Source organism: Chiloscyllium plagiosum, unplaced genomic scaffold (genome assembly GCF_037043375.1).
Source record: "Chiloscyllium plagiosum isolate Xiang-an unplaced genomic scaffold, Cpla_swu_hap1 HiC_scaffold_24, whole genome shotgun sequence".
NCBI classification, from domain to species: domain Eukaryota; kingdom Metazoa; phylum Chordata; class Chondrichthyes; order Orectolobiformes; family Hemiscylliidae; genus Chiloscyllium; species Chiloscyllium plagiosum.
The window spans coordinates 1,101,218-1,122,670 of NW_028270162.1; the positions used below are offsets into that span (position 1 = coordinate 1,101,218).

Sequence of the window (21,453 nt, forward strand, 5' to 3'; positions counted from 1 at the left end):
TATAGATAAGATGCAGAGCTGGGCTGAAAAGTGGTAAAAGTGTGAGGCAGTTCACTTTGGAAGAAGTAACATGAATGCAGAGTATTGGGCTAATGGTAAAATTCTTGGCAGTATAGATGAACAGAGAGATCTCAGTGTTCAGGTGCATAAATCTCTGAAATTTCTGAAAATTCCACCCGGGTTGATAGGGTTGTTAAGAAGCCAGATGGTATGTTGGCGTTTATTGGTAGGGGGATTGCATTTCGGAGCCACACGGTCATGCTTAAGCTGTACAAGACACTGGTACGGCCAAACTTAGAGTATGCATCCAGTTCTGGTCGCCGCATTATAGGACGGACGTGGAAACTTTGGAAAGGGTTCAGAGGAGATTTACTAGGATGTCGCCTGGTATGGAAGGAAGGTCTGACAAGGAAAGGTTGAGGGAACTGAGGTTGTTTTCATTGGAAAGAAGAAGGTTGAGAGGTGACTTAATCAAGACATATAAGATAATCGGAGGGTTAGGTAGAGTGAACAGTGAGAAGCTTTTTCCTCAGATGGTGAAGACTAACATGAGGAACATAGCTTTAAATTGAGGAGTGTTAGATTTAAGACAGATATCAGGGGTAGTTTCTTTACTCAGAGGGTAGTAGGGGTGTGGAACTGCCTGCCTGCAACAGTAGTAGACTCGCCGATGTTAAGGGCACTTAAATGGGCATTGGACATACATATGGGTAATAATGGAACAGTGTAGGTTAAATGGGCATCAGATTAATTTTGCATGTTGGCGCAACATCGAGGGCCGAATGGCCTGTACTGCGCTGTAACGTTCTATGTTCTAAGCCTAAAGAAACAGTCTGGAAATCAAACTTTCATACTTTTGAAAAATCATTGTTAGCTGTTTTTCTAAATTTGTTCTTGGAAATTGGAAGTTGGGCACTCATATTTATTTGGTCTTTTTGAAGTTCTGTACTCAAAGATACTTCAAAGGATAGGGAAGATGCTCGTGGGGGACCGTGGTCACATAAAGACTCAGTTTGGGTATGGATAGCAGGTTTGCTTCACTGAAGAAGATTAATTAACCAGCTGAGTTTTTTAATTTCGCAGTCAGATTTCCTTATTTCCAGATTTAATGAAAAAAGTAAATTCAAATTCTCAAAATACCATGATGTCATGCAAACTGAAGCTTTCTAGATATTCTTAGCCTTCATTCCTTCAATAATATAGCCTCTATGTTACCATGTTCTTTTGTTTTAAAGTTAGTGGATTATTCAAAGTTCTATAAGATTTTGGGTACAATCTATTGGAGGAGACAGGCCTTTGTCTCCAGCCACGTGTTGCCTCTATTCAGAAAGGTTCACCACATCTTGTGCCACTCCATCCTAGTAGTCAGGCTTTTCTCAGACGATAAAGGGTCCTGGGGTGGAAATCGTGCCTGTCAAGAACTGTTGGCCAATCAGAGGCTGGTAATTCATTAGTATCCAGCAGGGAGTCACCCAGGACAGTGGGAGTTAATGTGTGTGCTTTGGGGAAGGGGAAGGTGAACTGTATTTGAGTGGGTGGAGGGGTGCAGTTGTGAATAATGACAGATAGGGGATTACAGGGAAGAGGGTCACCAGAAACTGGTAAATGGACCTTCATGTTCCTGTTACTGGTTGCTTCAATCAGACACTAAGTGCCCTTGAGCATGGGAACTCTTCTGGCCATCTCCCTGCATCAGCCCACTGACTGTGCCAGGATTAGCTCAGTGTGCTCCCTGTCTGGTGAACTCCTTCTCTTGGGCCTGGGGTTAATACTAGCAGTACCAGAATGAGGATGCTGTCCATTCAGCTTCAATTTAAAGGGCTCATTTGGTTGTGGCTGAGACTGCTGTTGACAGAGTGGGGTCTGCACCCTCCTGTCTGATTAATTACCCCATCACACACTCACCTACACTTGCCCCCACCCTCACAATCTTTCTCCCCTCCATTCTCTCTCCTCCCATCACATTCTCTCCACACCCACATTTGCCTTGTCGTCGCTCCCTCACTAACACTCTCCTCACCCACTCCTCCCTTGCCCACGCTCTTCCCACCCTCAGTCTCCCCGCCCTCACTCCCCCCCCCCCCTCACCCTCAGTGTCCTCACCCATACTCCCACAGTGACCACACCAATGCTAATCATATTTTTTGAATGGCGCAACATGCAGTATTGAAATAATTATATAGTTCATCTTGTTACTTCCTCTGAAATAAAGTCCGTCATTTAAAGAATGTCACACCAGCCCTTTTGATTGCAGGTTAATCACCATGTCTAACTTTAGTTGATGTCAATACCAAAGCTGATCTTGAAATACGTATTACAATACTGTAAAGTCCTGACCAAACAATCAAACAAGTTTCACAGACCTGGAAAGTTTCTGCATCGTGTCCTGAGTGTTTCACCAACGGGTGACATACCCATTACAATGTGCAGGTTATTGGCACTCTTATTAACAAAATATTGCCAGATACTCTCTTTTGCTGGACTAGCACCAGCTTTCATAGCTTCATCTCTTATCTGTCCTAAAATGGGCTCCTTCTCCTCATCTGGAAAAAGTGCTGGGACAATTCCTGAAAAATAACATTTAAAAAAATAAATCCCATTACTTTGTTTTCATGCTATAACCTCTATTACATCTGAGGAAAGTTCAATAAACACACACTCTCCTGCACCAGTGCTACATCACACTGTTAGGACAGGTTAGCTTTCTCCCCTATTACACAAAAGGATTTCAATTCCCAAGTGTCAAACAAACATCCTAACAGCTATCCACCAAGCCAGTGACACATATTAAAATGCTGCATTGCTCTATTATTGATTGAATAATCAAAGAATTTGGATTGCTTTGGTTTTCCTGATGGTGCAAACCACGAACAGGATCATGAGAGAGGTTAAAGTTATCATCCCCTCTATTTATTTTCCTGTCACTGAAAAACCAATATATTTAGCTGGACTTTCCGTGATAACAATGAAGCATTAATTAGATAAGTCTAACTGGGGCAACTACTCAAATGAAGAGTTAAAGATATAGAAAATTTATAAAGGGTTATACTGAATTTAAAAACATCAAAACTAGTTGAACAAGGCCATTATTGCTGGAAACAGAGACATGCTGTCGAAGTTTTTCATCTTACACTCATCAGGACAGATGCAAGAATGCCAAATTGCAAAAGGAACAACAATTTATACTGCATGAGAAAAAGGCTGCTGATTGATTAGAAGTCAACTTTGATTAGTTGAGGCAGGGCCATGGTGAATGCAGCAGTAAATGGATGGCTGCCAGGCCTTTGCTTGATTCAGAAAAAAAGCACAATGTCTGATCATGTCTTTTCTGTTTTCGAGACTGCATAAATATAAGTAGCATCCAACAAGCAACAAGCCAAACTGATCATTTTAATTTGGTCATTAGTGTAATTCATAGTATATTACAACATTGTTGAGTAAGTACATTTTATTACACTGGATGGATAATGGATATTATTGTTATTCTTTAATCAAGATGTTGTGACACAAATCTGGGACTTGAACCCAGAACTCCTGAATCAAAGGTAGGGATATTATCACTGTAGCACACAGCCCCTGATTATATGGGACATTATAGGCAAAGTCTTATACAGAGGAATTTCGATTATCTGGCATTTGATTATCTGAATTTTGGAATATCCAAACAAGATCACAAGGTCCCGATGCGTGGCTAAAGTATGTTATTCAGCATTTGATTATCCAGTATTCGATTAACTGAACAAGAACGAAATACTCCCCACCTGTGGCCTTTGGATAATCGAGGTACCTCTGTAATGTTGTAAACAATGTGGTTCTGGCGAAAAATTTGGCAAAATCCCACTAAACAGATGCCGAGACCTATTTCTGCTTGTCGAGGTGAGTTTCTCCCTGGGCAGTGACAAGTTACAACCTGTTCTCCTATAACGTGATAGTTACATTCTTGTGCCACCTTGTATTATAGAAAGTCGCGCAATATAAATAAAGGTGCCTATGGGAAGAACAGGGGTTGGAGCGAATGTCCAAAAATATCAGTAAAAATCGAAACAAAAATAGTAGTTCGCCTAACTCAAACAATAGCACAGTCTAAATAAATGTTAAAATCATATATTTTAATGAAATAATACATTAAGTTTAACACTTTAAGGGTTTCTGAATTTACTGAGGTACAGCACTGTAATAAGACAGAGACTGAGGGTCATCATCAGTATCATCATTACTTTCGGGTGCAGTTCTGGGTGCAGGCTTATGACAAAAGAAGTGGATGCCTGTAGTTCATTGTCCTCAGGCTGTTTCTTGAGGGTTGGGTTAAAAAAGGCATCTAGTTTTTCTGCTTTGCTATCTTTCTTCTTTCATGAAGAAGCTGTTTCTAGGCTGCCAGATAAGACTTCATGCCACAAACTGCTATCCTGCTTATTTCCACATTGTAGTCATCGTCTTCTAAGAGCTGCAACTGCTTCTCAACTTCCCTCAGATAGAAGACAAACCAGAAGTGGAAAGTTCTCGTAATGCTGCATCCTGGACTTCATCGTATTGATCTCGAGCTTTGATTTCCCCCACAGGAACAAGTTGTTGTAGATCAGTCTCTACATCTTCAAATCCAAGTTGCTTTGCAGGGGCAACATAATATTCTTTGATTGCTGGAAGCTCCTCTAACAATTCAATGCCTTTAAAATCATGAAGAAAATCTGGGAAAGTTTCTGCCAAACTGCATGCAAACAGTCCTTACTGACATCACCCCAGGCCTCTATAATGATGTCAGTAGCACTCTTTAAGCTCCTCCAAAATTGAAGAATACTGTCCTCATTATCCCCTCAGTAGCTGCAATCAGCTTCCTGATGTGTGCCTTAAATAATAAGCTTTAAAAGCTGCTATTGCACTCTGGTTCATGGGTTGAATGAGAGAGGTTGTGTTCAGTGGTAGAAATAGCACTTTGATGCTTTCAGAAAGCTCACCAATGGTGGGAGGACTTTTTGGTGCATTGTCCAAAATGAGGCGAATCTTGAAATCCAAATCTTTTCTCCTGCAATAATTTCTAAGAACATCCTCAAAAACATCAACAATAAGGTCAGAAAAAATTTGCCCTGTCATCCAACCTCTTTTGCTTGACCTGAAGTAGACACCTAGAGTGGACTTAAGGTAACTAGGGGTGGAATCAGTAATAACCAACAGGAGTTCGCGTTTTTAAAAAAATCATTCCCCAATTCACCAATTGTGTTACAGCCAAATCACGTTGATTTGGAAACTTGGGTTATAGGAGAATGACCTGTACTTATTTAGGGGATTGTTGCTTGTTAATTACCTTATTAATTGTACATCTCACCTCATTAATATGCAGTTTCCCATCCTATCATCTGCCAAGAGCTGACTAGACACCGAGAATTCTTGATATGGAAGTCAGAGCAGGTAGGTGGTGACTTCAGCTCAGTGTTGGCTATTAGGAGTGTCTATATTACTCAGCACCAAACAGCGTCTCAGGGCGTGATCCACAGGCAGCAGCCACAAACACCCAGCCAATTCCTCAGGATCCTCGTATCATATCTCTCATTCAATTGCAACATGTTTAGGAAGCATAGCCCTGCATTACAAGGTACAGCAGCATCTAGCATTAGACACTTTGCTCACAATCACAGGCACCCAGCTTACAGGCTGCACCTCAGGGATGTTCGCTTATTCTCTTAGTGTTTCCTATTTAGTGCTTAGCTGCATTTTCAAAGCAGCCTTGCCTTGTCAATTAATGCAGTCACACTACCAGGCAGCTTGCACTGCTGGTCAGCAATCCTCAACTTGGGAGGCACACATCTTGCTACGAGGTAAAAACAATGACTGCAGATGCTGGAAACCAGATTCTGGATCAGTGGTGCTGGAAGAGCACAGCAATTCAGGCAGCATCCGAGGAGCTTCGAAATCGACGTTTCGGGCAAAAGCCCTTCATCAGGAATAAAGGCAGAGAGCCTGAAGCGTGGAGAGATAAGCTAGAGGAGGGTGGGGGTGGGGAGAGAGTAGCATAGAGTACAATAGGTCAGTGGGGGAGGAGATGAAGGTGATAGGTCAGGGAGGAGAGGGTGGAGTGGATAGGTGGAAGAGCTTCAGGGCAGAGGAAATGACCTGGGAGTTGCAGTGGGAGAGAGACTCCCTGAGATTCTTGTAGAGAGAGGAGGAAAACTTCTTCAAGGCAGGCATCCTTGCAAGAGGATTCGCAGTAGGGTTAAAATCAACGAGGTAAAAACAATGACGTCATTCTCACATCCACAACAGGTGCCAGCAATATACATTGTAAAGATACTACCTGTGCAGCAAGCAAGCAACTGTGACTCAGAGTAATTTGTTGAATTCTCCTAACTCTGTTTCTCTCAAATCTCCCACCTGTCAACACAAATACATTAAATTTTGATACCATGTCACTGGATCACTCACTAAATGAGTCAGTGAGAATGAAAAAAAGAGTCCCAGAGTTCCTAGAAACCAAACGTAGACCGATTCCTGGGATGGCAAGGCTGACGTTTGAAGAGAGACTGGGTCAGTTAGGACTATATTCACTGGAAATTAGAAGAGTGAGGGGGTGGGCGTGTCTTATAGAAACCTATAAAATTCTAACAGGACTAGACAGGGCAAATGTAGCAGGATGTTCCCGATAAACAAGAAATCCAGAAACAGGGATTACGGTGTATAGATATGGGGTAGATCACTTAGGACAGAGACAAGGAGCAATATCTTCACCCAGAGAGTGGTGAAGCTGTGGAATTCTCTACAATAGAAAGCAGCTGAGGGCAAAACAATGAATGTTTTCAAGAAGGAACTTTATATAGAGGGAAACTGCAGGGCATGGGCACATTTGAAATGATTAGATTCCCTACAGTGTGAAAACAGGCCCTTTGGCCCAACCAGTCCACACCGACAAGTAGCCCACCCAGACCCATTCCCCTCTGAATGATGCACCTAACGCTATGGACAATTTAGCATGGCCAATTCACCCGACCCGCACATCTTTGGACTGTGGGAGGAAACTGGAGCACCCAGAGGAAACCCACGCAGACACAGGGAGAACATGCAAACTCCACACAGACAGTCACCCGAGGCTGGAATCAAACCTGGGATCCTGGTGCTGTGAGGCTGCAGTGCTAACCACTGAGCCATCGTGCCACCCATTTAAGGAACGGTGCCTATTTAATGGAGCTTATTTAAGGAACAGCTCCTGCGGGTCCTTGATAAGTATGTACCTGTCAGGCAGGGAGGAAGTGGTTGAATGCGGGAGTTGTGGTTTACTAAGGAAGTTGAATCTCTTGTCAAGAAGAAGAAGGCTAATGTTAGGATGAGATGTGAAGGCTCAGTTAGGTTGCTTGAGAGTTACATGTTAGGCAGGAAAAATCTAAAGAAAGAGTTAAGAAGAGCCGGGAGGGGATATGACAAATCATTGGTGGATAGGATCAAGGAAATCCCTAAGGCTTTCTATAGGTATATCAGGAAGAATACAATGACTAGACTACAATTAGGGCCAATCAAGCATTGTAGTGGGAAGTTGTGCATGGAGTCAGAAAAAATAGGGGAAGCGCTAAATGAGTATTTTTCGTCAGTATTCACACCAAAAAAAATGTTGTCAAGGAGAATACGGAAATACAGGCTACTAGACGAAATAGGATTGAGGTTCACAAGGAGGAGGTGTTAGCAATTCTGGAGAGTATAAAAAATAGATAAGTCCCCTGGGCCGGATGTGATTTATCCTAGGATTCTCTGGGAAGCCAGGAAGGGCATTGCTGAGCCTTTGGCTTTGATCTTTATGTCGTCATTGTCGACAGGAATAGTGCCAGAAGACTGGAGGAAAGCAAATGTTGTTCCCTTGTTCAAGGAGGGGAGTAGAGACAACCCTGGTAATTATAGACCTGTGAGCCTTATTTCAGTTCTGGGTAAAGTGTTGGAAAGGGTTATAAGAGTTAGGATTTATAATCATCTCGATAGGAATAACTTGATTAGGGATAGTCAACACGGTTTTGTGAAGGGTAGGCCATGCCTCACAAACGTTATTGAGTTCTTTGAGAAGGTGACCAAACAGGTGGATGAGGATAAAGCAGATGCTGTGGTGTATATGGATTTCAGTAAGGCGTTGATAAGGTTCCCCACGGTAGGCTATTACACAAAATATGGAAACATGAGATTGAGGGTGATTTAGTGGTTTGGATCAGAAATTAACTAGCTGAAAGAAGACAGAGGATGGTGGTTGATGGGAAATGTTCATCTTTGAATTCAGTTACTAGTGTTATACCGCAAGGATCTGTTTTGGGTCCACTGCTGTTTGTCATTTTTATAAACGACCTGGATGTGGGTGTAGAAGGATGGGTTTGTAAATTTGCGGATGACACTAAGGTCAACAGAGTTGTGGATCGTGCTGAAGGATGCAGTAAGTTACAGAGGGACATAGATAACCTACAGAGCTTATGAAGAGCTTTTGCCTGAAACGTCGATTTTCCTGCTCCTCGGATGTTGCCTGACCTGCTGTGCTTTTCCAGCACCACTGTGATCTAAACTCCGGTTTCCAGCATCTGCAGTCCTCACTTTTGCCAAGCTGCAGATGCTGGGCTGAGGGTTGGCAAATGGAGTTTAATGCAGAAAAGTGTGAGGTGATTCACTTTGGAAGGAGCAACAGGAATGCAGAGTACTGGGCTTATGGTAAGATTCTTGGTAGTGTTGATGAGCAGAGAGATCTCGGTATCCATGTACATAAATGCCTGAAATTTGCCACGCAGGTTGATAAAGTTATTAAGAAGGCATATGGTGTGTTAGCTTTTATAGGTAGAGGGATTGAATTTTGGAACCATGAGGTCATGCTGCAGATGTGCAAACCTCTGGTGTGGCTGTATTTGGAGTACTGTGTACAGTTCTGGTCACTGCATTATGGGAAGGATGTGGAAGCTTTGGAAAGGGTTCAGTGGAGATTTACTAGGAAGTTGCCTGGCATGGAGAGAAGGTCTTGTGAGGAAAGGCTGAGGGCCTTGAGGCTGTTTTTGTTAGAGAGAAGGTTGAGAGTTGACTTAATTGAGACATATAAGATAATCAGAGGGTTAGATAGGGTGGACAGGGAGAGCCTTTTTCCTCGGATGGTGATGGCTAACACGAGGGAACATAACTTTAAATTGAGGGATGATAGATATGGGACAGATGTCAGAGGTAGTTCATTTACTAAGAGAGTAATAGGGGTGTGGAACGCACTGCCTGAGTAGTAAACTTGCCAACTTTAAGGACATTTAAATGGTCATGGGATAGTCATATGGACAAAAATGGAATTGTGTAGGTTAGATGGGCTTCATTTTGGTTTCATAGGTCAGTGTAACATCGAGGGTCAAAGGTCCTGTACTACGCTGTAATGTTCTATGTTCTATCGATCTTAGAGCTAAAGGGATCAAAGGGCATGGGGGGGAAAGAGGAATGTGACTGAGTTGAATAATCAGTCATGATCGTATTGAATGGGGGAACCAGGCTTGAAGGGCCGAATGGCCTATTCCTGTTCCAATTTTCTGTGTTCCAATGTCCTCCAGAAAATCTCAAGAGGGGCCCACACAATTTTTCGATCTCTGGCTAAGCACCATTTGAACAAAAACACATTTCTTGTGAAAGGTGATAAAAATGTCGATGTGGTCTTGACCTAGAGGGAAATTCCATAAGACCATAACACCAGAAATTAAGCCATTCAGCCCATCAAGTCTGCTCCACTATTCAATCATGACTGATAAATTTCTCAACCCTATTCTCCTGCCTTGTCCCCATAACTCTTGATCCCCTTGATCCTCATATGTTAAGTTTTTCATTCCTGGTACCATTCTTGTGAACCTCCTCTGACCACGCTTCAAGACCTTCCTGAGATATGGGGATCAAATCTGTGCACAATACTCCAAATGAAGGCTGACCAGAGCTTTATAGAGCTTCAGAAATATATCCCTGCTTTTATATTCAAGTTACCTCAAAATAAACACCATCATTGCATTTGCCTTTCTAACTACTGACTCAACCTGTGAATTTATCTTGAGAGAATCCTGAATTAGAACTCCCAAGTCTCTTTGCACTTCAGACGTCTGCATTTTCTCTCCATTTACAAAAAGGGGGAATAGAGTCCCTGCCTCTGTTCTTCCTACCAAAGTGCATGACCTCGCACTTTCCCACATACTCCATCTGCCATTTCTTTGCCCATTCTCCTAACCTGTCCAAATCCTTCTACAGCCTCCCCACCTCCTCAATGCTACCTGTCTCTCGAACTGTCTTTGTATCATCTGCAAACCTAGCCAGACTGACCTCAGTTCCTTCATCTAGATTATTAATGTATACAGTTAAAAGTTGTGGTCCCAACATTGAGCCTTGCGGAACACCATTTGTCACCGGCTGCCATCCTGAGAAGGACCCTTTTGTCCCCATTCTCTGTTTCTGCCAGACAGTCAAGCTTCTATCCATGCTAGCACCTTGCCTCTGACTTCATGGACTCTTATCTTACTAATTGGCACCCTGTGCAGCACTTTGTCAAAGGCCTTCTTGAAGTCCAGATAGATATCATCCATTGGCTCTCCTTGGTCTAACCTGTTTGTTACTTCATTAATTCATGGCAACACCATGTATTTGGGCAAACATGATTTTGTTGAAGCTTCACTGCATGAGTTGGAGAATGTATTAAATATTTCAAGCAATTTAGAAAATGATTTCAATAATTACCAATGCTGCTATTCCATTAGCTACGACAACCCTGAACTCTCATATTTAAGATCTGATTTGCAACTATAAATGTTTCTAACTGATATACAAAATAGACACAAAATAAAAATAAATAGATTAGTGAAGTTATTAAATTTCCTCTACCTGTGTTATTGACTACATGAGGTAAAGGTAAAATCACTATTGTCCCAGAGGACCATAAGCCTGCTCTCTCATTAGAGAGAGATGACTGGTGGTGCTTTAACCTAACATTCACCATGCCTTTTGCAAAGGAAGAGGTTGAGAAGGCAGAATCTACATGGTCATTTCAGCCTGTGCAGAATTTGGAATAACACTGTTGGTAGTGCTCTGCATTGCAAACCAGCCATCCAGGCAACTGAGCTAACTGACCCACGTTAATATAAGACCAGCTATTTGAATCTATAAAGCCACTCAAAGGGATTTCAGCCATTTGAGTGTGTTAGTCAGTGTGTTCTTGATATACCTGACGTTAACATGTTATTTATCAGCTCCAAGAATCCTTCCTCCGCCACATGTGCATCCGTAAAGAGAAAGACTGTTGGCTTGTTCTCAATTCCTAGTTTCAGATACAGGGCTTTCAAATCATCCCGTAAGTTAGTTTCTCCATAACCACGACTCAGCACAATTTCAAAAATCTGTTATGAACAAAACAGAAATATTGCAGTTTTCGTTAGTTCTGCATCCTCTGTGGAAATGCTCATTCTTCCCTCAACCTTTATGCAAAAACACTTCATACAGGTTCCAGTCTAATGACATTGAGTACAATGTGAGCTCCATGTTATGCAGGGATTACAGCAGCTTACCTCACAATTAGCTGTGAACGTTGCCAGTTTAGTAAGAGACTGCTTGCCTGATCCACCAACACCTACAAGCAGGGCATGGCCACGGTCCATCCTGATAATGCGATGAATACGGGTCAAGTGTTCCAGAGCATCATCAAATAGCACCAGTTTCAAAACAGCCTTGAATTCGTTGTACTCTTCCAAAATTTCCTATTAAAGAATAAATCAAATTTAGCTGTTAACTTTGTTGAATATTAGGGTCCTTTAAAAACTGAATTTTCATAGTATTTACTGCGTAGCCTGAGATTTCAATTAAAAACTATTACAACAGTACATAACTTTCCAAAATTCTAGTACATGAAAATAAAGAGGAAAATTACAAAAAACACAAAGGTCACGATGCCAGTGAACTAGCATCAACAACTCATTTGGTGTAAAATGCACCCTTTATCAGTGTGTTGTTTTTGAAAATAAGCTTAGAAAGAATGGTAAACTAACCCTCAGATGAGGGCGGACAAGGAGACAATGATCATCTGACATGATGAACAGATGTCTCATGAACATTCACCAAAAGAGGTCAGGCAATTTATTGACACAGAGAAAATAATTTGCCCACAGATATAACCTGCCCCAGGCTCAGAGAGAGGAATACTCAGAATGGTTATTGAAGGTCAGTGATTTCAGCTCCACAATACCTCTGTAAGAGTTCCTCAAAATGATATCCTAGACCCAACCATCTTCAGTTGCTTCATTAATGACCTTCCCTCCATCATAAGGTCAAAGAAGGGGATGTTCGTTGATGATTGCACCATATTCAGCACCATTTGCGAATCATCAGATACTGAAGCAGTTCATGTTCAAATGCAACAAAATCTGGACAATATCCAGGGTTGGACTGATTTGTGGCAAGTAACAGTCATACCACATAAATGCCAGGCGATCACCAATAAGAAAAAAGGAGAAAGTGAGGACTGCAGATGCTGGAGATCAGAGCTGAAAAATGTGTTGCTGGAAAAGCGCAGCAGGTCAGGCAGCATCCAAGGAGTAGGAGAATTGATGTTTCAGGCATAAGCCCTTCTTCAGGAATGGGTTAGAGGGTTTCAGCTACAGGGAGAGGCTGAATAGGCTGGGGCTATCTTCTCTGGAGTGTCGGAGGCTGAGGGGTGACTTTCTAGAGGTTTATAAAATCATGAGGGGCATGGATAGGATAAATAGAAAAGGTCATTTTCCCAGTGTGGGGAGTCCAGAACTAGAGTGCATAGGTTTAAGGTGAGAGGGGAAGATTTAAAAGGGATCTAACCACACACCATACAGACTTGGAAATATATCACTGTTCTTTGACACTGGGTCAAAATGCTGGAATTCCCTCTCTAAGGGTATTATAGGTCTACCTACATGATCTGCAGCTAGAAAAGCTAAAAGGTCTTAAAATTGATAAATCTCCTGGCCCTGATGGGTTACATCCTAGAGTTCTGAGGGAGGTGGCTGAGGAAATAGTGGAGGCGTTGGTTGAGATCTTTCAAAAGTCACTGGAGTCAGGGAAAGTCCCGGATTATTGGAAGATCACTGTTGTAACCCCCTTGTTCAAGAAAGGATCAAGGCAAAAGATGGAAAATTATAGGCCAATTAGCCTAACCTCGGTTGTTGGTAAAATTCGAGAATCCATCATTAACAATGAGGTTTCTAAATTCTTGGAAGAGCAGGGTCGGATTAGAACAAGTCAACATGGATTTAGTAAGGGGAGGTCGTGCCTGACAAACCTGTTGGAGTTCTTTGAAGAGGTGACAAGTAGGTTAGACCAGGGAAACCCAGTGGATGTGGTCTACCTAGACTTCCAAAAGGCCTTTGGTAAGGTGCCACATGGGAGGCTGCTGAGCAAGGTGAGGGCCCATGGTGTTCGAGGTGAGCTACTGGTATGGATTGAGGATTGGCTGTCTGACAGAAGGCAGAGAGTTGGAATAAAAGGTTCTTTTTCGAATGGCAACCGGTGACAAGCGGTGTCCTGCAGGGTTCAGTGTTGGGGCCGCAGCTGTTCACATTATATATTAATGATCTGGATGAAGGGACTGGGGGCATTCTAGCGAAGTTTGCCGATGATACAAAGTTAGGTGGACAGGCAGGTAGTACTGAGGAAGTGGGGAGGCTGCAGAAGGATATGGACAGTTTGGAGGAGTGGTCCAGGAAATGGCTGATGGAATTCAATGTGAGCAAATGCGAGGTCTTGCACTTTGGAAAAAAGAATAGAAGCATGGATTACTTTCTAAACGGTGAGAAAATTCGTAAAGCCAAAGTACAGAGGGATCTGGGAGTGCTAGTTGAGGATTCTCTAAAGGTAAACATGCAGGTTGAGTCCGTGATTAAGAAAGCGAATGCAATGTTGTCAATTATCTCAAGAGGGTTGGAATATAAAAGCACTGTTGTGCTACTGAGACTTTATAAAGCTCTGGTTAGGCCCCATTTGGAGTACTGTGTCCAGTTTTGGTTCCCACACATCAGGAAGGACATACTAGAATTAGAGGGGTAAATTCAGAACAGAAATGCGGAGACATTTCTTCAGCCAGAGAGTGGTGGGCCTGTGGAATTCATTGCCACAGAGTGCAGTGGAGGCTGGGACGCTAAATGTCTTCAAGGCAGAAATTGATAAATTCTTGATGTCACAAGGAATTAAGGGCTTCGGGGAGAATGTGGGTAAGTGGAGTTGAAATGCCATCACCATGATTGAATGGCAGAGTGGACTCGATGGGCCGAATGGCCTTACTTCCGCTCCTATGTCTTATGGTCTTATGGTTCAAGAAGGCAGCTCACCACCACCTTCTCCAGTTCAATTCGAGATGCATAATTAATGCTGGCTCAGCAAGTGAAGCCTACATCCCATGAACAGATTATAAAAAAAGAGGTGCTGCACATCAGCAGAGTTCCATCTAATTTTGTTTTCTTCTACGGGGACCCTGAGGTTCATGCATCGTTCTGACTTCAGTGAGTCAAAGCTGCATTCCACATTTCCTGCCAGTTGCCATGTATGAAATGTTGGAATGGCTGTACATACGTACGCAACTTAGGGAGAACAGTGTATGTGAGGGATATTACTGTCTCTAAGTATGTAAATGTATTGACATTTTTACTATAATGATTACATATGCACAGGTCATAAAGTTTTACCTTTGTGCAATAATTTATTAGCTGGTAATGTATACCTGAAACAGAGCTTTAGCTGCCTCATAATCCTGAATATCTTCATATATACGAGGCTCTCCCTCATTCATGAAAGTTCGATAGTCTCCAAACAGTATTGGATCCCTTATAGCTTGCTCCAATACACTTGGGAAATGTTCCTCTATTAATTTTGCAATATGACCTTGAACCTTAAAATATAAAAAGTAATGAAAAAGAACAAAACATTTAAAAGGAAAGATATTAAGTGAGCAATTTCTTGATATATTTCACAAATATTTGACTAATTAATCACATTTTTAAAGTTTAAGTAGTGGAATTTTAAACATATTTTGTGAATTTAATATGTTGATGACCTATAAAAATACATCAAGGAGAAAATTACCAAAAAATGAGGCAGAAAGCGAATTGGTCTGAAATAATGGGTCGAATTTTTCAGAGGGAGATAAAGACCTATCTCTAGGCCTGAAAGCGAGAGCTGATCTGGGGGAAGGGGGGATTTATGGCCGTAGCATCTTTGAGGGACAGCTGATATTGGGAGGCCTTCATGTGCTATGGAGCACCCACTGAGCAAGGGCACCACCAAAAACCAATGAGATAGCTCCAGGGTTTATTGGATGCTCGCCCCACATGTGGACAGTGGGCTCTGCTGACCTGAGCAAAATGTCTCCAGGGACTGGGGAGAGGCTTAATTGGGTCATTAAGAAATTCAACCAGCTGCCCAGCTTGCAACACTTCATGACAATTGCAAGACTTCAGATTTTCCACCTGACACTTTCATCCAACAGACTGCCAAACCTCCCATAGGAGTGCAAAATTCAGTCCGATATCACTGAAGGATTCCTCAGTTGATTTTTCTACTAACCAGTGTTTTGTCTATTTCATTAATGAGCCTGTCATGGAACACTCGAAGACATTCATTCCTCCAGAGTCTGATCATTTGTCCAACTGTCTGAAATCTAAAAAAAATTGGGAGGAAGAGATTAATTGTAAGCACAAGTTAAAAACAAATAGTTATAGAGTCATAGAGATGTACAGCATGGAAACAGACCCTTCGGTCCAACCTGTCCATGCCAACCAGATATCCCAACCCAATCTAGTCCCACCTGCCAGCACCTGGCCCATATCCCTCCAAACCCTTCCTATTCATATACCCATCCAAATGTTTCTTAAATGTGGCAATTGCACCAGCCTCCACCACATCCTCTGACAGCTCATTCCATATACGTAAAGCCCTGCTGGTCTCTTTTATATCTTTCCCCTCTCACCCTAAACCTATGCCCTCTCGTTCTGGACTCCCCCACCCCAGGGAAAATACTTTGCCTATTTACCCTATCCATGCCCCTCATAATTTTGTAAACCTCTATAGGGTCACCCCTCAGCCTCCGACGCTCCAGGGAAAACATCCCCAGCCTGTTCAGCCTCTCCCTATAGCTCAAATCCTCCAACCCTGGCAACATCCTTGTAAATCTTTTCTGAACCCTTTCAAGTTTCACAACATCCTTCTGATAGGAAGGAGACCAGAATTGCACGCAATATTCCAACAGTGGCCTAACCAATGTCCTGTACAGCTGCAACATGACCTCCCAACTCACTACTCTGACCAATAAAGGAAAGCATACCAAACGCCTTCTTCACTATCCTATCTACCTGCGACTCCACTTTTAAGGAGCTATGGACCTCCACTCCAAGGTCTCTTTGTTCAGCAACACTCCCTAGGACCTTACCAAAAAGTGTATAAATCCTGCTAAAATTTGTTTTCCCAAAATGCAGCACCTCACATTTATCTGAATTAAACTCCATCTGCCAATTCTCAGCCCATTGACCCATCTGGTCAAGATCCTGTTGTAATCTGAGGTAACCCTCTTCGCTGTCCACTACACTGGAAATACATCCAGGGAAGTTATTTGGGTGGAATTGAGAAATAAGAAAGGGATGATCACCTTATTGTATTATAATTGTATAATTGTATTATAGACCCCTAATAGTCATAGGGAAATTGAGAAACAAACTTGTAAGGGGATCTCAGCTATCTCTACGAATAATAGGGTGGTTACGGTAGGGGATTTTAACTTTCCAAACATAGACTGGGACTGCCATAGTGTTAAAGCTTTAGATGGACAGGAATTTGTTAAGTGCGTTCAAGACAATTTTCTGATTCAATATGTGGATGTACCCACTAGAGAACTTGCAAAACTTGACCTACTCTTGGGAAATAAGGCACGGCAGGTGACTGAGGTGTCAGTGAGGGAGCACTTTGGGACCAGCAACCGTAATTCTATTAGATTTAAAATAGGAGAAAGGCCAATTTTGACGCTATTAGGCAAGAACTTTCGAAAGCTGACTGGGAGCAGATGTTCGCAGGTAAAAGGACGGCTGGAAAATGGGAAGCCTTCAGGAATGAGATAACAAAAATCCAGAAAAAGTATATTCCTGTCAGGGTGAAAAGAAAGACTGGTAGGTATAGGGAATGCTGGAGGACTAAAGAAATTGAGGGTTTGGTTAAGAAAAAGAAGGAAGCATATGTAAGATATAGACAGGATAGATCGAGTGAATCCTTAGAAGAGTATAAAGGAAGTAGGAGTATACTTAAGAGGGAAATCAGGAGGCCAAAAAGGGGACATGAGATAGCTTTGGCAGATAGAATTAAGGAGAATCCAAAGGGTTTTTACAAATACATTAAGGACAAAAGGGTGACTAGGGAGAGAATAGGGCCCCTCAAAGATCAGCAAGGTGGCCTTTGTGTGGAGCCGCAGAAAATGGGGGAGATACTAAATGAGTATTTTGCATCAGTATTTACTGTGGAAAAGGATATGGAAGATATAGAATGTAGGGAAATAGATGGTGACATCTTGCAAAAGAAAATGTCCAGTCAATCTATATGAAGAAAGTAAAAAAATCTGGAACTGCTGGGAAACAATGGGAACTTTCTAAATCAGCAGATTTTTGTTGGATAAGGATATCATAAAATGTAAGCCTAGGGAAGGTAAAGGCATTTGAGCCACATATCTGATTGAGTAGTGGAACCTAAGAACCAGGAGTAGGAGTAGGCCATCTGGCCCTTTGAGCCTGCTCTGCCATTCAATTAGATCATGGTTGTTTTTTTCGTGGCCTCAGCTCCCTTACGCACCATCTCACCATAACCCTTAATTCCAATACTGTTCAAAATTATCTATTTTAGCTTTAAAAACATTAAATCAGGAAGCGTCAACTACTTCACTTGGTAGGGAATCCACAGATTCACAATTCTTTGGGTGACAAAGTTCCTCCTCAATTCAGTCCTAAACCTGCTCCCGCTACTTTTGAGGCTATGTCCTCTACTTATAGTTTCATCCGCCAGTGGAAACAGCTGCCCTGTTTTGATCTTTGGTATTCTCTTCATAATTTTATATGTTTCTATAAGATATCCCCTCATTTTCCAAATTCCAACGAATATAATCCCAGTCAACTCAGTCTCTCCTAATAAATCAACCCCCTCAACTCTGGAATCAAACTAGTGAACCTCCCCTGCACCCCCCCCCCCCAGTGCCAGCACTTGTTTTTCAAGTAAGGAAACCAAAACTGCACACAGTACTCCAGGTGTGACCTCACCAGCACCCTGTACAACTGCAACATAACCTCCTTTTAGCAATGAAGGACAAGATTCTATTTGCCTTCCTAATTACCTGTTGTACCTGCAGACCAACCCTCTGCGATTCATGCACAAGGACACTCAGGTCCGTCCGCACAGTAGCATGCTGCAATTTTTTACCATTCAAGTAATAATCCTTTTTACTGTTATTCCTATCAAAATGGATGACTTCACATTTATCAACATTGTCCTCCATCTGCCAGACCTTCGTCCACTCACATAAACTATCCAAATCCCTTTGTAAACTTTCTCTACCACTCATCTCAGTATCATCCTCAAACATTGGCACATTACACGTGGTCCCGAACTCCAAATTATCCATGTACATTGTAAACAATTGCAATCCCAACACTGATCCCTGAGGCACACGACTAGTCACTAATAACCAACCAGAAAAGCAGTCATTTATTCCCACTCTTCGCTTCCTGTTAGTTAATCAACCCTCTCTATCCATGCTAATATATTGCCCATAATACCATGCACTTTTATCTTATGCAGCAGCCTTTTGTGCGGTACCTTGTTGAATGTCTTTTGGAAATCCATACACACAACTGTGGTGGGCGGCACGGTGGCACAGTGGTTAGCACTGCTGCCTCGCAGCGCCAGAGACCCGGGTTCAATTCCCGACTCAGGCGACTGACTGTGTGGAGTTTGCACGTTCTCCCCGTGTCTGCGTGGGTTTCCTCCGGGTGCTCCGGTTTCCTCCCACAGTCCAAAGATGTGCAGGTTAGGTGAATTGGCCATACTAAATTGCCCGTAGTGTTAGGTAAGGGGTAAATGTAGGGGTATGGGTGGGTTTCGCTTCGGCGGGTCGGTGTGGACTTGTTGGGCCGAAGGGCCTGTTTCCACACTGTAATCTAATCTAATCTAATCTAATCTAATCTAATTTCAACTACTGGGTCCCTGTTGTCCACCATGCTTGTAGTGTCTACATAGAATTTCAGTAAATTAGTTGCCTTTCATGAACCCAAGCTGCCTCTGCCCAATGGGACAATTCCTATCCAGATGTCTTGTTATTTCTTCCTTGATGATAGCAGTTTTCATTACTGAAGTTAAGCTAACCAGCTTATAATCCCCCATCTTTTGTCTAGCTCCTTTTTTTAAAATAATAGAGTCGCTTTTGCTGTTTTCCAATCTGCTGTAACTGCTCCAGAGTCAAGTGAATTTTGGAAAATTACCATTACCAATTATTATAACAGGCTGGAGGAGCTGATGGCCTCCTCCTGGTGTCATTTTCCTAAATCTACAGCTGTCCTGCACTCGGTATTTCAAATAAATCATTCATGGAAAAGCTATCAATGTAATTACATTTTAAGTGTTGCTTGGTGCTTCAACAAAGAATCAACAGCCCTGGTGGGAGTGAGACACTCAAATCATGGAGGTACCAGACGGGAGCCCAAGTATAAACTGAGGCAGAGCTGAAAATGTGTTGCTGGAAAAGCGCAGCAGGTCAGGCAGCATCCAAGGAGCAGGAGAATCGAAGTTTCGGGCATGAGCCCTTCTTCAGGAATGCCCGAAACGTCGATTCTCCTGCTCCTTGGATGCTGCCTGACCTGCTGCGCTTTTCCAGCAACACATTTTCAGCTCTGATCTCCAGCATCTACAGTTCTCACTTTCTCCTATAAACTGAGGCAGTTAATTTCAGTAGAAGAACCACAATTGGTGATGAAAGAAAATTGGAATAAGAGAAGGAGGTGGCTATATGCTTGGTGAGAAATAATAATAGAAGTTAAAAACAAGTTGCATTTATATATCAGTTTATGACCTGGGCATTCAGGAATAATATCATTGGCTTTGTGTGGGTATAGGGTAGATTAATAAGGATTATATGAGAATTTAATCTCTAAAAGTGCAACTCTCTTTCAGGTGTCAACCTTGACTTTTGTGCTCAACACCTAGAGTGGGACTTGAAACCCAGAACCTTGAAATTTAGAGTTAACCCATGTATAACCATGACTGCGTCGCCAAATACCAGACTAATGCCATTTACAAGTTCGTTGATGACACCATCGTAGTCGGTTGAATCTCAAATGGCCAAGAATAAGACTACAGAAGGGAGGTGGAAGACCTGGAAAAATGGTGCACTGAGAACAACCTAGGTCTCAGTGCCAGCAAAACCAAGGAACTCATTATTGACTTTCAGCGGGATGTTACTCATGTCCCCCTCCACATTAACAGCAGAGAGGTGGAACGAGTGGAGAGTGTCAACCTCCTGGGAGAGGTAATCAACAAAAGCTTTCTTAGACTCTTCATGTGGATGCACTGGTTACAAAGGCCCAACAATGTCTCTTCTTCCTCAGGCAGCTGAGAAAATTTGGCATGACGGTGAATACACTTACCAACTTTTATAGGTGCACCATTGAGAACATTTTCTCTGGATGTTCACTACCTGGTATGGTAACTGGACCAGTCAAGACCGGAGACGGTTACAGAGAGTGGTGAACTCAGCCCGGACAATCACAAAGACCAATCTCCCATCTATAGAATCCATCTACCAGGCCCGCTGTCAATGAAAGGCCACCAGCATTCTCAAAGATCCATCCCACCCTGGCAAACACTACCATCGGGGAGAAGGTACAGAAGCCTGAACACATGTACCAGCTGCTTTCGAAACAGTTTCTATCCTACTGTTGTTAGAATACTAAATGGACTCACAAACTCATAGCATTCGCCTATGCCTGTGTTTTGTTTTGCCGTTGTTTACCTATTATTTACTTATCTATGCTACTTAACGATGTGATCTGCCTGTATTGGTCACAAGATAAAGCTTTTCACTGTGCATCGGTACACGTGACAATAAATTCGATTCAAACGAATAACTGATGGATCCATAAGATAATAATGTAAGATAATAACCTTAAATTCAATAAAATAAGACAAGCTTAGCCCTATTTTAACCTCACCTCTCAGGAGTTGCAAGGACAAGTCCGTTGTACACCCTAGAGAGGTCTCGCAGATTGAAAATGTAATGAAACTTCGAAGGGGTTGGAGGCAGGTCCACTACAATTGACTCGTACAACTGTAGAGTAGCAGCTGTCACCTTACTGCAAATTGCTTGAAGTTCTTCTGTAAATGTCTACACAATAAACAGTGAACGTTTTAAGAACATGCCACCAGACTCCCTTTTTCCCCCATAGTCATATTTCAGTTTCCACCTTC

General features: G+C 42.4%; 1 protein-coding gene across 2 annotated transcripts in view; it reads right to left on the reverse strand.

Annotated features, from left to right (window-relative positions):
• dnah10 (dynein axonemal heavy chain 10) overlaps positions 1-21,453 on the reverse strand; it is a 380,504-nt gene that overhangs the window by 146,149 nt on the left and 212,902 nt on the right. For both annotated transcript variants that reach the window (XM_087999811.1, XM_087999812.1), the window contains exons 48-53: positions 21,198-21,370; positions 15,529-15,622; positions 14,687-14,854; positions 11,514-11,702; positions 11,174-11,345; positions 2,364-2,567 (exon numbers count right to left, since the gene is read on the reverse strand). In XM_087999811.1, coding sequence (XP_087855937.1) covers positions 2,364-2,567; positions 11,174-11,345; positions 11,514-11,702; positions 14,687-14,854; positions 15,529-15,622; positions 21,198-21,370 — 1,000 coding nt within the window. The remainder of the gene's footprint in view (positions 1-2,363; positions 2,568-11,173; positions 11,346-11,513; positions 11,703-14,686; positions 14,855-15,528; positions 15,623-21,197; positions 21,371-21,453) is intronic.